Source organism: Megascapheus bottae, chromosome 1 (assembly GCF_031878675.1).
Source record: "Megascapheus bottae isolate mThoBot1 chromosome 1, mThoBot2.hap1, whole genome shotgun sequence".
In the NCBI taxonomy this organism is placed as follows: domain Eukaryota; kingdom Metazoa; phylum Chordata; class Mammalia; order Rodentia; family Geomyidae; genus Megascapheus; species Megascapheus bottae.
Genome location: NC_143509.1, coordinates 53,638,766 through 53,653,976, shown reverse-complemented (window position 1 = coordinate 53,653,976; position 15,211 = coordinate 53,638,766). Strand labels below are relative to the sequence as shown.

General features: G+C 37.1%; 1 protein-coding gene and 1 non-coding gene across 21 annotated transcripts in view; both read right to left on the bottom strand.

Moving 5' to 3' along the window:
- Dlg1 (discs large MAGUK scaffold protein 1) overlaps positions 1–15,211 on the bottom strand; it is a 181,431-nt gene that overhangs the window by 18,931 nt on the left and 147,289 nt on the right. For 10 of the 20 annotated variants that reach the window (XM_090344167.1, XM_090344169.1, XM_090344173.1 and 7 more), the window contains 2 exons: positions 12,100–12,169; positions 4,786–4,819 (listed from right to left, as the gene is read on the bottom strand). In XM_090344167.1, coding sequence (XP_090200293.1) covers positions 4,786–4,819; positions 12,100–12,169 — 104 coding nt within the window. Of the gene's footprint in view, positions 1–4,785; positions 4,820–5,456; positions 5,557–12,099; positions 12,170–15,211 lie in introns of all 20 variants that reach the window. The other 10 variants (XM_090344160.1, XM_090344162.1, XM_090344163.1 and 7 more) reach the window with 2 other exon arrangements.
- On the bottom strand, positions 7,383–7,487 carry LOC150069168 (U6 spliceosomal RNA). The gene has a single exon (XR_016538442.1). It is a non-coding gene; the product is annotated as a U6 spliceosomal RNA (small nuclear RNA).

Genomic DNA, 15,211 nt, shown 5'->3' with positions numbered 1-15,211 from the left:
CTACCACCTGAGCCTCAGTACCACTTCCAGCTTTTTTCTATGCATGTGGTACCAGGGAATCGAACCAGGGTCTTCATGCATGCTAGGCAAGCACTCTACTATTAGGGCAAACTCCTGGCCACCTGTTAAAGTTTATATTAGGATTGATATTAAGCTCCGCACCCTCTAATTTGTGAAAGAAAGAAAAAAATAGTTATTGTAATGGGATGAAGAGAGAGTAAGTGGGAGTATGTAAGGAACAAAATTGGTTAATATTGAGCTGATAATTATAGAAGCAGGGGGAAGGGGGTGAGTACTTGAGGCATTCATTTTTTTTAACTACTCTACTATTAAATATACCTGACAAAATTTCAGAGTTAAGTTACCATTATCTTTTTTCTTTTGTTTTACCTTCCAGTTGCCAAGTGTCATACAACAATTAAATTTTCAACTTTTTCCCACATATCCTTTCACTTAGCACTTCTGCAGTAAGTGCTTACGAATGAATACCAAGTGCTGGTGGCACACATCTGTAACCCTAGCTACTCAGAGGCTGAGAGCTTACCAACCAGTCCTAGCAGGATAGTCTGTGAGAATCTTTCTTTCTTTTTCTTCATTCTTCTCTTTTCTTTTTGCCAGTCCTGGGGCTTGAACTCAGGGCCCAAGCATTGTCCTTGTTATTTTCTTGTGTGTGTTTGTGTGTGTGTGTGTGTGTATGTGTGTGTGTCATGTGCCTGGGTGCTGTTCTGGAGCTCTTCAGCTCAAGGCTACTACCCTATCCCTTGAGCCACAGCCCTACTTCCCATTTTCTAGTGGTTAATTGGAGATGATGGTCTTTAGTGCCCCACCTGGCATTGAACTGTGATTCTCAGATTTCAGCTACTCAGGAGCTATGATTACAGGCATGAGCCAACATGCCTGGCCATATTATTATTATTATTATTACAAGGAATCAATACAACAGTATCAACATGGGAACCAAATGTCTCACACCTCATTTTAGCTACTTTTCTGTAAGTTTTCCATAGGTCTCTCTGCTGCCTAAATGATGATTAAAAGGTCCATTTACTGATCTCTAAAATGTCAATCTCAAATTAAATTCCATAGCATCAAAAATCTTTGGAAATATTTTCTGGTTCTGAAGGTTTTCATTGGTAATTTTTCCAAAATACAAAACATTAAAATAAAAGATGCCACTAGGGCCGGGAACTTAGCCTAGTGACAGAGTGCTTGCCTAGCATGCAGGAAGACCTGGGTTTGATTCCTTGGTACCACATACATAGCAAAAAGCCAGAAATGGTGCTGTGGCTCAAGTGGTAGAGCTCTAGCCTTGAGAAAGCCCAAGGACAGTGCCCAGGTCCTGAGTTCAAGGCCCAGGATTGGCAATAAAAAAAAATGCCACTAATGAGGGCCGTGAGTTTGGCATAGTGGTAGAGTGCTTGCCTAGCATGCATGGAGACCCAGGTTCGACTCCTCAGTATCATATATAGAAAAAAGCCGGAAGTGGTGCTGTGGCTCAAATGGTAGAGCTCTAGCGTTGAGCCCAAGGACAGTGCTCAGGCCCTGAGTTCAAGGTCCAGGACTGGGAAAAAAAAGATGTCACCAATGATAGGAAATTTTAAAAGGCACATGTAAAAATAGTCTGTTAACAGAAGTAATTATTTTATTTACACTGCCCCCATTTCAATATAAACCATAATCATTTTTATCAGTTACCATAAATAAAACATTATTTTGTGAGCCTTAATACTTACTACTATAGATACTAAAAAGCTATGAATTTAATGATCAACAAATTATGTTTTCAATTTGTTAAAAAATGTAAATAAGAAACAAAAAAACTACATGAAGATGATTTCCTTTTTTTGGCCGGTCCTGGGGCTTGAACTCAGGGCCTGGGCACTGTCCTTGGGCTTTCTCAAGACCAGTGCTCTACCACTTGAGCCACAGCACCACTAACAGCTTTTTCTGTTTTATGTGGTACCCAGGAGTACCACAGTGTGGGCCATACTCTGGGCCCCTCAAAAAATGATTTCTATGAGTCACTATCGCCTGAAAGTACTTGGTAATATTTGGTAATTATTCAGTTCAGCAACTGGGAAATATTCAAATTCTAAAGAAGCTCAAAGATAGTGCAAGCTTTCAGACTTTGAGTTCAAGCCCCAGGACTGGAACAAACAAAAAAAGGATTCTTAAGTCATTCATTCTTATATTATTAGTCTTTCTACAGTCAGGATCTGTCCAATCTTAATATAAAGATTATATACTAATAGAAAATTAAGATCAGACTGAAAACATACAATATTTTGGCTAAAGAAAACCCAAATTATATGTATATTTGCAAAAGTTTAAATAACTTTCTAAAAAAAAATAAAATGGGGACCAAGAAATAAGAAAGGATATCAATGTATGAGAAGTAATGCACCTTCTATCTGGTGAATATAATGTAATCCTTCTATTAATTACAATAAAAATATATAATAAATAAGAGATATTCAGCTGGGTGCCAGTCACTCATGCCTGTAATCATAGCTACTCAAGAGGCTGAGATCTGAAGATTGCAGTTCAAAGCCAGCCAGGGCTGGCTTTGAAAGTCTGTGAGACTCTTATTTCTGGAAATGGCACAGTGGCTCAAGTGGGTAGAGTGCTAGCCTTGGGCAAAAGGAGCTCAGGGACAGTTCCCAGGCCCAGAGTTCAAGTCCCAAGACTGGCAAAAAACAACAAAACAAAACAACAAAAAGAGATACTCTAATTCCCCCTAAACCGCTGCTTGAATTTTTTTTTTTAAAGTTTTAATGGAAAAATAGGTCCAGCCTTCAAAACTAGGCTGTGTTTTAAGCACTGTGCCAGTATATCTGAGAAGCTGAATTGAAAAACAAAAGGATCTTTCAAAAAGAAACGTAAATATCACCTTATAGACCAAGCTCCATGGTTTAAGCAAAAAAAAAAAGTTTAAAGTTAGTTTTTAATCTGACAGTAGTGTTTGCGGTTAATGAGCTCTGCAAGAGAGCTTGAAATCCTCTCAATTAGCCTCCAATTTCCCTATTTTAAAGAAGTCTTCTTACCTATTGTGGGCAAACATACATAAATTCTTCCCTAACATAGCATTTAACTTTTTCTTCTAAAAAGTGTGTGTTTGGATGCATTTCTAAGTATATTTCTTCCTATCCGTGAGGTTTTAAAATCTGGCTATGCAGCCCTTCCCCTTTCGCCCCTCACCTTCTGTACTTATAAATCTGGGCTTCTCAATCCGTCCTGGATCCTTCAACCCTCGTCCAATCCCATACGGTTCCCCTATTTTCCGCGTGGGGTGGCACCTGAGGGCCCTGCACAAACCCCTGTGGCTGGCGCGAGTAAGGCAGGCGCGGATAGGGCGCATGGCTGTCACTTGGGAGCAGGCGTGGGCCAAAGCCCAGGGAATTTCTTTCTTTTTTTTTTTTTTGCCAGTCCTGGGCTTGAGCTCAGGGCCTGAGCACTGTCCTTGGACGTTCTCAAGGCTAGAGCTCTACCACTTGAGCCTCAGCACCACTTCCGGCTTTTTGCTATGTATGTGGTACCGAGGAATCGAACCCAGGTCTTCATGCATGCTAGGCAAGCACTTTAACCACTAGGCCAAACTCCCGGCCAGCCCAGGGGATTTCTGACTGCTCATCGCTAGAAGGTCTCGAGCCCCCAGGTCTGCTCGAACCAGTCAGGGCGCAGCTGTCACGGGGCCAGAAGCTGCTTGCGGGCCCCCTCGCAGCTCTGACAGGTCGAGGAGAAAAGAGCCGGCTCACGGCTGCGAGTAGCCGCCTGAATTTCAATGTCTGTTTTATACTTTTATATCACAGCAATGTTGTTGTTTTTTTTTTTTTTTTTTGCCAGTCCTGGGCTTGGGCTCAGGGCCTGAGCACTGTCCTTGGACTTTCTCAAGGATAGCACTCTACCACTTGAGCCTCAGCACCACTTCCAGCTTTTTTCTATGTATGTGGTACCAAGGAATCGAACCTGGGTCTTTGTGCATGCTAGGCAAGCACTCTACCACTAAGCCAAACTCCCGGCCCCCACAGCAATGTTTTTAAACACACAGTTCAAAGTGATTTGAACTTATTTCGACAACAATAACAAAATTGGGACAAAAATTCTAGGAAGCATATGTCTAAATTCTAATAATGAAGACTGGTAGCACCGTTAAAAACAAAACAAAAAACATACATAGAAAAATCTGAGTGGGTCAACCAGGTCTCCAGGGCAGGTCCCACTGCTCATTATTCTGGGTGGGTGAAATGATTTTATTTTCTCTTTACTATAAATAAAACTTATTTATCTATTTTTTTTGCCAGTCCTGGGGCTTGAACTCAGGGCCTGGGCACTGTCCTTTGGGCTTTGTAAAGGCTAGTGCTCTACCACTTGAGCCACAGCACCACTTCTGGCTTTTTCTGTGTATGTAGTACTGGGGAATTGAACTCAGGGGTTCGTGCACGCTAGGCAAGCACTCTACCACTAGGCTAAAATCCTACCCTTATATAATTTCTTAAAACAAACAAACAAACAAAACCCTTTAAAATACCTCTTAATTAAAAAAAATTTCTAGCAAAAGTAACTTGACCTAAAAATTGTAAAATGAATTATCAAGTAACATGTAAAATCTAGAGTACCCTTCTAAAAGTATTATAGAAATAAAAATCCCAAGCTTGTTATAAACATCTGTATCACATACCTCCTTATGCCGGAATGGCATTACCATGAATTGCAAAATGTATGTGAATAAGGTAGGTATGTAGGTGGAGGTTAAAAAAATAACTTGGGAGTATTTTGATCACTTACTCAGGCCTTTTGATCCCATGTCGTCAGGGATCTCCTGTAGAGAGTAGTCCCCAGAGAGCAAGCAATAAAAAGATAATCAAAGAAAATAGTTGTCAGTAATGCATAAAATTGGTGCTACAGTAAGAGACAGTTCCAAGACCATTACAGGTACACGTATCCTATAAAGCATTTTAGTAGATTTCTGAAAATTTGGAATGAGCTACCAGCTAAATGTAACCTATAAAAAGAACAAAAATTCTAGCTTAGCTATTGATTAGGATAAAGGTAAAATTTTGGGTCATTTCCTGATATTTCATAAGTAAAATTTATATTATCTACATATATAAGAAATAGGCTAAAAATGGAATGATTCCAGATAATCTATCGAAGATTTAAAATGCTACACCTACAAATTAGGTATCTAGTTTTTCCCGTGAATATTAATTTTTTTTTAAAAAAAGAATCCTTAATTCAAATATTGTATTTACTTTTTTGAAAATATGTTTAAGTTATTATTAGGTACAAGAAAAAGCTAAGACTAACATACATATTCATTTTATGTCTGTTTAAGTTTTCTCTGCTTCAAACAGTAACCTGTTGCAGCTCTTGAAACTGTCTCCATGGTAACAACCAACTGCAGGGCAGTAGGTGCCTCTATATTTTTCAGTTGACCACTGGATCCACATACTTACGGTCAGCATCACTTGTTTCCTGCTCACTCTGGTCCTTGTTCTTGTAGAAGGGGAATTTTCGGGAAAAGAGGTTCTTTTTACGCTTGTCATTGAATGACTGCTGAAGAAGAGAAGGAGGGGCAAAACAAAGGGATGTCTACTGTCTGTGTGTACAAAGGCCCAGGCTAGCAGCTCTGTGGAAGCTGACTCCTGTGACCACAGTGTGCAGTTTATAGAATTTCACTTTAATCACACAAAAGCGAATTTCTAATTATGTGATATCCTCTTAACATTTTGCAAATGAGAATATTTACAAAATTTTTTAAAAGTACAATCACATATATCTTAGAATAAGAAATAAATGCTACTTGACAAAAAGAGTAAATCAGGCTACCACTATCATATAAACTAAGTGTTTGTTTATATGGATATGTATTTTTCTAGAAAAATTTCCAAGTACTAGGTATGCAAAATTTACTTTTAATGGTACTTTGCTGCTCATTTTTTTCATTTTATTTTAGTATAACTAGTTTTCCCATATTCCTTTATTTATCACTACAAAGAACTAGCAGAAAAGCATTATTAAAAAACACCAAAATAATTATGATGAAGTTGCTATTACTTAAAATATTTCTTATAATAAGGAAAAAGATGTGTTTTTGACATGAATAAAAAAAATGGAAGGCGAAATAATAGTTTCATCAGGCAAACAAACTCCAGCAAAAGATCAATGCTATCTTAGTTAAAGAGGAGTCAGAAGTCTTTGGCCAACTTGAATACTACTACAATTAATTTACTTATTTTGAAGCTGCACTGTATTTATGTACTTGTTTAAACTGAAGTTACCATGAGGGAACTGAGCAGCTGATTTGGTATCCCTCACTGCATAGATGCTATTCACGTTTTTTCCCCTTTGAAGTGTGCAATCACAGATTTAGGACCATGAAGCACAAGGAGGATGAAGCTACTTGAGAGGAACAGTTTCTGTAATTTCTGTTACAGGCTTTCCTATTTAGGAAATGGTCTGTCTACCAAGACACTAGAAATAATTAACTTTTTTTTTTTTTTTTGGGTAGAGTGGGGAGGGAAACAACACAATATGAAGTGTGTGGGTGTGGGCATGTGTGTGCGCACGTGTAATACTGGGCTCAAATCCAAACCTTGCACGTTAGGCAATAATAGAAATCTTGTCCTGACTTTTTGAATTTATTGATGTCTTAAAATGCTACATTAGGCTACCCTTTATGTGTACTATCGCTTTCTGGGGTTTCAGTTATACAGTGAGTTACCTGTGGTCTGAAAACATTAAATAAAACATTCCAGGATGACCTTGATCACTATGTATTGTGCTCATAAATTGACATATTTAACTAAAACCCCTTTGTACAACTAAAAATTCCAGAAATAAACAATTTCTAAGTTGTACATAGGTAAATATGAGTAAATCTGTAGTATACTAAAATCTCCCGTTGTTCAGTTGGCTCTGGATGTGGAATACCCTTTCTATCCACTGTACTCACCCAGTACACCCTATCCACTTCTTAGTGATTTAATAGTTATCTTGGTTACTAGCCAGAATGTTTTGGTATCAATGTGACTGTGTTCAAGTAGCCTTTATTTTATTTTTCATTATTTAGAGAATACTTTGATCAGTTTTTACAATCAAATCCACATAGATAAGACCTTACTACATACTGAACACGAACAATGTGCTTACCCCTGTACAAATGGAAAATATTAAATTTAACGTTTCTAGAATATGGCTATTAATTTCTGTATATTGCCAACTCAAAACAGTAAACTGAGATACTTTTTTCCAAAGTTGACAGCACAGTTAAAGTTTCAAAAATTCAAATTATACATGTATATATATTCATATAAAAGACAAACAATAGTAGTATGTTATGTAATAATAGTTCGGGTTCTGTAGTTATCTGAACAAAAATTAAAAATATGGAATGCCTCAAAAATCTGTGTGTCATCCTTGTGAAGGGGCCATGCTAAAATTCTGAGTTGTTCCAATTTTAGTATATGTGCTGCTGAAGAGAGCACTATTGGTTAGTGCCCCTAAAGCAGGAAAGTACCTGTGTTGGCAGTATTATTCCAGTATGTTGCCATATACTGTAATACATATATGCACTTACCATGTTACTATTAATCTATAGTTGTTCCTATCATAAACTGCACTTTATTACATGTAAGTATCTATGGGAAAAAGTGAATGTAGGGTTTGGTAATATCCATGGCTTTAGGGATCCAGTGGAAGTTCTAAAATTCTTTTTCCACAGATAAGCGGAACAATACTGTGCATATTTTGTTATACATATTAGGCATCATATTTTTGGTATGTTCTTGTTTTTTAAGCATTTGGTACTGGTAATTAAATTGCTTAGGTAGATTAAAGTGACTTTTAACTTCCATTTGTGACTTGAGGATCTATTTCGAAAGGGTTAATTATACAAGGTTAAATTTTCATTTTTTACATTTTCATATCAACAATTTAAGAGTATATGCTCTTCATACATTAGCCAAACAGACTGTCTTGATTTCAGTACTAAATCTGGAAGGCTTTAAGAAACTAGATAAAAGAAAGCTTTGACCAGAAGTTAAAATTTCTTTTTCCTTTTTTTTTTTTTTTTTTTTTTGAGCTCAGGGCCTGAACACTGTCGTTGGGCTTTCTCAAGACTAGTGCTCTACCACTTGAGCCACAGCCCCACTTCCGGCTTTTTCTATATATGTGGTACCAAGGAATCGAACTTGGGTGCTTGCATGCTAGGCAAGCACTCTACCAATAGGCCAAATTCCCAGCCTTTCTTTTTTCTTTTGCCAGTTCTGGGGCTTGAACTCAGGGCCTGAGTGTTGTCCTTGGGCTTTCTCAAGGCAAGGGAGGCTAGGGTTCTACCACTTGACTCACAGCACCATCTCTGGCTTTTTCTATGTATGTGGTATGAACCTGGGTCTTTGTGTATGCTAGGCAAGCACTCTACCATTAGGCCAAACTCCCGGCCCCAGAAGTTAAAGTTTCTATGCTGAGCAAAAGAAGTATTGTTTATAACTATTTTAAATGTCAAGTAGCATTATTTGGCTGAATCTGAATTTTAGAACAAAGGAAATTTAAGATTGAGTAAAGAAAAATTATGAAAACAATTTAGGAATGTTCTAAATAATTTTTGTTCATTTTGGTTTAAAGTTTAGTAGTAATTTTTATATCTGATAAAATGAGCATTTAAAATGGAAGTTTATTTACTCTTCTTACTGCAAATTGAGTGGTCAGAGTCAGTTTCACAGCATATAACCAAGAGAAACAAAGTTTAAAATATTCTGGTTCTTGATATTTTTGCAGTTAGCCAAAATGAGATATCATAAAGATATCACAGCAGAGAACAGTAAGAAAAGCTTGTTAGTTATGAAATTAATTATACTACATTTAACATTCTCTAGGTGAAGATCTATTAAAATTGTAAATAAAAGTAGCATAAGCAGGAAAAAATATGTAGGGGAAACAGAAAACTGGAGACACATGCTTCCTCCAGTTTTTCTATATATTCAATAAAAATACTATGATCAATTACTTCTCATTAATGTCATTTTGTGAGAGTGCAATGAGATAAAATATCTAATTTATACCACATGTAATATCTAAATATGAGTTTTTATGTGGTCTTTCAAAACAGATCAATGTTAAGAGGTTGAGAAATGGAAATGTTTTAAGTCTGTAGTGAAAAAAGTATACAAATCACCATGTAAACAAAGGGAAAGGAGGAACAGGAAATGGTGTTATAGAAAGAATTGCAGTTCTGTATCAATGGCAAGCGTATTTTTACCCCACTCAGTACCATGCATACTTTTGGTGCTGTGTTAGAACACAGTGATTGTATAATAAAGTTGGTTACAATCAACAAACAAGACTAAGATTTAAACATATCGTTAATTCAGTTAACTTCATACAGTATGAAAGATAAGTTACAACATGCAACAACCTGTTGGCTTATTGTACACTAAATTATTTTTAAAGATATACATAAAAGAACTTCAAAAGCACAGTATGACTTTACTGTAGTTATTTCAAAACCTGAGCACTTACTAGGAATCTTCCTTCCAATGCAAATTTCTATGTTAAATATTGCTTCAGATCATATTATGTAGTGTGTGTGTGTGTGTTTGTGTGTGTTGATATTAGGGTTTGAACTCAGCTTTTTTACTCAAGGCTGGTATTCTAACACTTGAGCCACAGTTCCATTTCCTGGTGGTTAACTGGAGATGGAAAGGCTCATGAACTTCTGTTTGGGCTGGCTTTAAACTGAGATTCTCCAATCTCAGCTTCCTGAGTAGCTAGGAGTATATGAGCCATTATGCTTAGTTTACTTTCGCATTTTAAAGGATTTTATCACTACCAAAATATTTCGATATTACTATACAATTTCCGGATTAAAGGTAGTACTTTCTTTTAAAACTTAAAGCTTTAGGTTTTCATTCTTAGTGGCACCAGAGTTCAGAGAACTGTTATTTTGCTGAGTTAATATTCACATTTATTTAAAAAACTTTTTTTTTTTTTTTTTTGCCAGTCCTAGGGCTTGAACTCAGGTCCCGGGCAATGTCCTTGAGTTTTCTCAAAGCCTCAAAGCGAGCACTCTACCATTTGAGCCACAGCACTACTTTGGCCTTTTCTGTGTATCTGGTACCAGGGAATCGAACCCAGGGCTTCATGCATGTTAGGTGAGCACTCTACTACTAGGCCACGCTCCTGGCCCCTCAAAACTTATGATTATTATTTCACATCTATAACCAAAACATTTACAAAATTTTTGTTTATATTAGAAAAAGACAAGACATAAACATTGCTAGAAAAATTATTTCAATACAATATGTGCTCAATTCTTTTTTTTTTTTGCCAGTCCTGGGCTTGAGCTCAGGGCCTGGGCACTGTCCTTGGACTTTCTCAAGGCTAGAGCTCTACCACTTGAGCCTCAGCACCACTTCCGGCTTTTTTTCTATGTATGTGGTACCGAGGAATCGAACCTGGGTCTTCATGCATGCTAGGCAAGCACTTTAACCACTAGGCCAAACTCCCGGCCCTCAATTCTTTTTTTCAGGCTTTTAGAGAATATTCTACTGCAGTGAGTTCAGAATAATTAGCAATTATATACATAGTTCAACTGAAGTCCGTGCTATCTGTCTATTGACAATCCAAAGTTTTACATTAAACTGAGTAAATAAAAACAATGAAAATATATGAAACATGAGATAATTTTTGACCATCTACAAAATTTCTTTGAGTATTATCAGTTTCCTTATTCCTTCTAAATAAAGCTTTCTGTTCATTTCATCATTTAACACTGATTCTATAAGAAATCATTTCTGAAATGAAGATTGCACAGAATAAGGAAATCTTCATGAGTTAATCTGCAATTACCTGTAGGCTTCATATTGTGACTGCATGTGTATGTGTGTGTGTGTGTGTGTAATTGAGAAGAGTCTCATGAACTTTCTTCTGTCCAAACTGGCCTAAAAACTACAATCCTAACATTATTGGCCTTCCAAGTAGCTAGGAATGACAGGTATGAGCCATTGGTGCTCAGCTGAAGTAGTTAATATTTTGATGAAACCCATCACATTAGAATCACTATCTTTCCTTTAGTTATTTTTTGAATAGCCTCCCCCGCTCTCTCTTTGTGGGTCATGGGGTTTGAACTTGGCCTGGGTGCTGTCCCTGAGGCTCCTTCGCTCAAGGCTACCACTCTTTCTGAGCCAAGCCACACTTCCTGTATTATAGAGGTTAATTGATGATAAGAGTCTCAGGCCCTTCTGTGCCTGGGCTGGCTTTGAACCTTGATCCTCAGATGTCAGCTTGCTGAGTAGCTAGGATTACAGGTGTGGGCCACCTGTAACTTTTCGTCCCAATGATTTTGAACTGTTCATGATCTTCTTGATCTCTGACTCCTGAGCAGCTAGGATTATAAATGTAAGCCAATATACTTCACTAGCATAATCACTATTATACTAGCTTTCGCAACTTGACATTCTCCCCTCCCCAGTCACTTTTTATTTGAGACAGTCTGGGTTGTAGACCAGGGTGGCCTGAACTCTTTATCCTCCTATCAATGCCTCTTGAATGCTAAGACTAAAGGCATGTAGTATATTGCCACCTCTGGCTACAAGTCCTCTAATTGAACATTTGAATGAAGACGGAGTCCTATTCATTTCTAAAAATAATCTTTCTTTTTTGTTGTTGTTGTTTTTGCCAGTCCTGGGCTTGAGCTCAGGGCCTGAGCACTGGCCTTGGACTTTCTCAAGCCTAGAGTTCTACCACTTGAGCCTCAGCACCACTTCTGGCTTTTTTCTATGTATGTGGTAACCGAGGAATCGAACCTGGGTCTTCGTGCATGCCAGGCAAGCACTCTACCACTAGGCCAAACTCCCGGCCCTAAAAATAATCTTGATCAAAAGTATGCTGCTAAGAGCATATCAAATGACAACCTTGATAATTTAGAAAGGGCTGAAAAATAGGTATTGGATTTTAATAAATGCTTATTATAATAAGCACTTGACAAGAGCTATTTATAATTAGTCATGGCAAAATCTTCAATATGGTTCAAATGAAGAGTTTGAAAGTCTATTAACCTTAGGTACTGATTTCCAGAAATAAGAGATACCATATACTCACCCCTTTATCTCCTCTTGTTTTAGAATTGAATTTTACTGTTTTCAACCGGGCTCGTTCTTTCTTCTCAACTCTGTCAAAATAACAGAAGAATACTTACTTACTTTGGTGCCAGACACTGAACTGAGGCCAGGGAATATCTATCATTGAGCTATACCCTTGCCAATCAGAATTTACTGTTTCCATTTTTAAGCTGGAGTGCTGCTATGTTGCCTAGATTGTTCTTGAATTCTCCTAAGTTATCTGAGATAAGCACTACCACCCTGCCTGGTTAAAAATGTTTTTGTTTGTTTTTTAATTTGTGGTACTCAAGTTTTAGCTCAGGGCCTCATGCTTGCTAGGCTGGGCTTCTACCACTTGAACCATTCCTTTATCACTGTGTTTTGTTATTTTTGAGATAAGGTCTTGTTTCCAGTCTGGGCTTGTGCATGAGCTTGGATCTATCTACTTTATGCTTTCCATTGTGTCTAGCACAGGAACACTCCAGGAAGGAGACTCATCTTTCTGCCCGGCTGGCTTGAACGGGCATTCCTTCCAATCTCAACCTCTAATGTCACTTGAGATGTCAGACATAAACCACAGTGTCCAGCTGAGTTAAAAAGGGGACTTGTGACGTTCAAAGACATTTAGGAGCCATCTAGGTTTGCATTCTAAAATTAAACTTGTTGAAAAATAGATTATAGGGTTCATTTTTAATATAAAACACAAACTTTATAAAAGGCACCAAACTACAGCACATATCTAAATACTTACATATGCACCCAATTTCATAATTACGCTGAAAGTACTATAAGGCATTATTTCCAAGTTCATTAGTTTTCCAATTTTCTTATACCCAAGGCTTTCTTTTTTATTTGTTTAGTCACTTAGGCATAATATACCATAAAAATTAAGCTTGAGGAGATACAGCATATATAGCAAATTTTAACAACCAGTGAATGTAGGTAGAGAATGTATGAACATTAATTATTCCTGAATCCCTTTGTGTTTTTATAGCTCTGTAAGGTGAAAAAAAAAAGGTAGGAAATAAAAAAAGTTAAGCTTAACTGCAATGACAAATGTGTAAATGTGCAACATATGATATAGTAAATAGAGTAAGTATCCAGGTAGTTTTAGAAGGATACACATTCTCTCGCACTTTCTCTCTCTCATAAGCCTTCCTTTTGAACGTGAAATGAGTGTCTCAGGAAGAGGTTAGGAGGAACTTGTATGTAAAAGAAATTTGAGCCCTGTTTACAATGTATTGCCTATTCAAGCATACAAACAGACAAAACTACAAAACCTGGCAAGAAAATTAAATTTTATATAAAGTATGACATCAATATGAATACTGAAAAGTCTCATGTAAAACGAGCTTTTTAGGGCTGAGAGTTTGGCCCTGAGGTGAGTACTCAAAACAAAACAAACAATACCCCCAAAACTACTCCCTAAAAACAAAGAAAACCAAATTTTTCCCCAAACCAAAACTTTTTTTAAGTGCTACATAAAAATTTATAGCTGGGAGTTTGGCCTAGTGGTAGAGTGCTTGCCTAGCATGCATAAAGACCCGGGCTCGATTCCTTGGTACCACATACATAGAAAAAAGCTGGAAACGGTGCTATGACTCAAGTGGTAGAGCACTAGCCTTGAGAAAGTGCAAGGACAATCAGAAAGAATGACATCGTCCCATTTGTTAGGGGAAAGACTTAGAAAAATCATATTAAGTGAAGTAAAGCCAGACTCAAAGGAACTTAGGCTCAATGGTTTCCCTTATTCGTCACAATTAGTAGAAACCTTGGGCTCTACCTGCAATAGAGCAAAATCTTGATACATAAGGCCATATAATATGAAGCTAACTGAAAGGACCTCCAGGATATTGAAACAAAAGCCATATAACGAATGATTGTTGTTCTTAATGTACTATGTTGTCTCTCATCTCCTTTGCTGTCCCTTGGGTATCTCATACTGTTATAGTATCTCACTTTGTTATCTGATATATTGAATTTATTTGTATTTGGTTATTTGAAATTTGATAGGGAAGGGGGGAAAACCAAGACGGGTGGGGGGTGTGGGGGGGAGGGTAATGGGTACCAAGACATGTGAAAGGGTATCAATGTATGTGAATTAATGCACCTTCTATCTGGCAAATATCATGTAACCCTTTTACTAATTACAATAAAAAATATAAAAAAAAAAAGAAAGAAAGTGCAAGGACAGCGCTCAGGCCCTGAGTTCAAGCCCCAGGACTGGCAAAACAAAATTTATCAAAATTTATAATAATCTTGTTTATGTACTTATTGAAGGTAATCATAAAACTAGCACTCAGTGAGTATGGCATTTTCTGAATGGCTTTCAATTGTTTTTTGTTTGAAAAATGTCTTTGTTTTTTAATCATCTTATTCAGAAAATAGTTAACTGTTATATGGTATTCACCTGTAAGTATTACCCCTGAAAGAAAATACAGAACTATAGAACTTACAGTTCTTCATGTTTTTATTATAAACAGAAGTTTAAGGAGGAGACTGTTTTATTCAAGGTAACCTAAGTTTCAAATACACTTAAAAACTGGGCATGAGTGTCTCATTCCTATAATCCTAATTACTCAGGAAGCTGAGATTTGAGAATCATGACAATGCTGAGGAAAGTCTGTGAGTTTCTTTATCACCAATTAATAAGCAAAAAGATGAAACTAGAACTGTGGTTCAAGAGGTAGAGGGCTAGCCTTGAGCAAAAACAGTGAGAGACAGTGAGTACCTAAGCCCTGAATTTACACCCTAAGACTAGCTCCAAAACAAATACTTTCCCCTAGACCTCTCCACTCCCCTGGCACAACAAAACAAAACAAAATCTCCCAAAACATTTAAGAACAAAGTGGCATAATTTGTTATGTATTTCTATTTTATGATAAAAATGATATTCTGTAATGTTTCTCACAAATTAGGGGAATGATAGAGGTCTCAAGATAATCTCTCAAGGTAACTTCTTTTTTTGCCACTTAGGTTAGCAACATTTCTCACTGGTTGAAAGGACATGTAAAACCTCTACCAGATATGAAGCTCTGTGGGATATAACAATTTTTAGGAACTCCGACCTTGATATTTAAGATATGAAGTTTACTGATTCAAGATGAATTCTT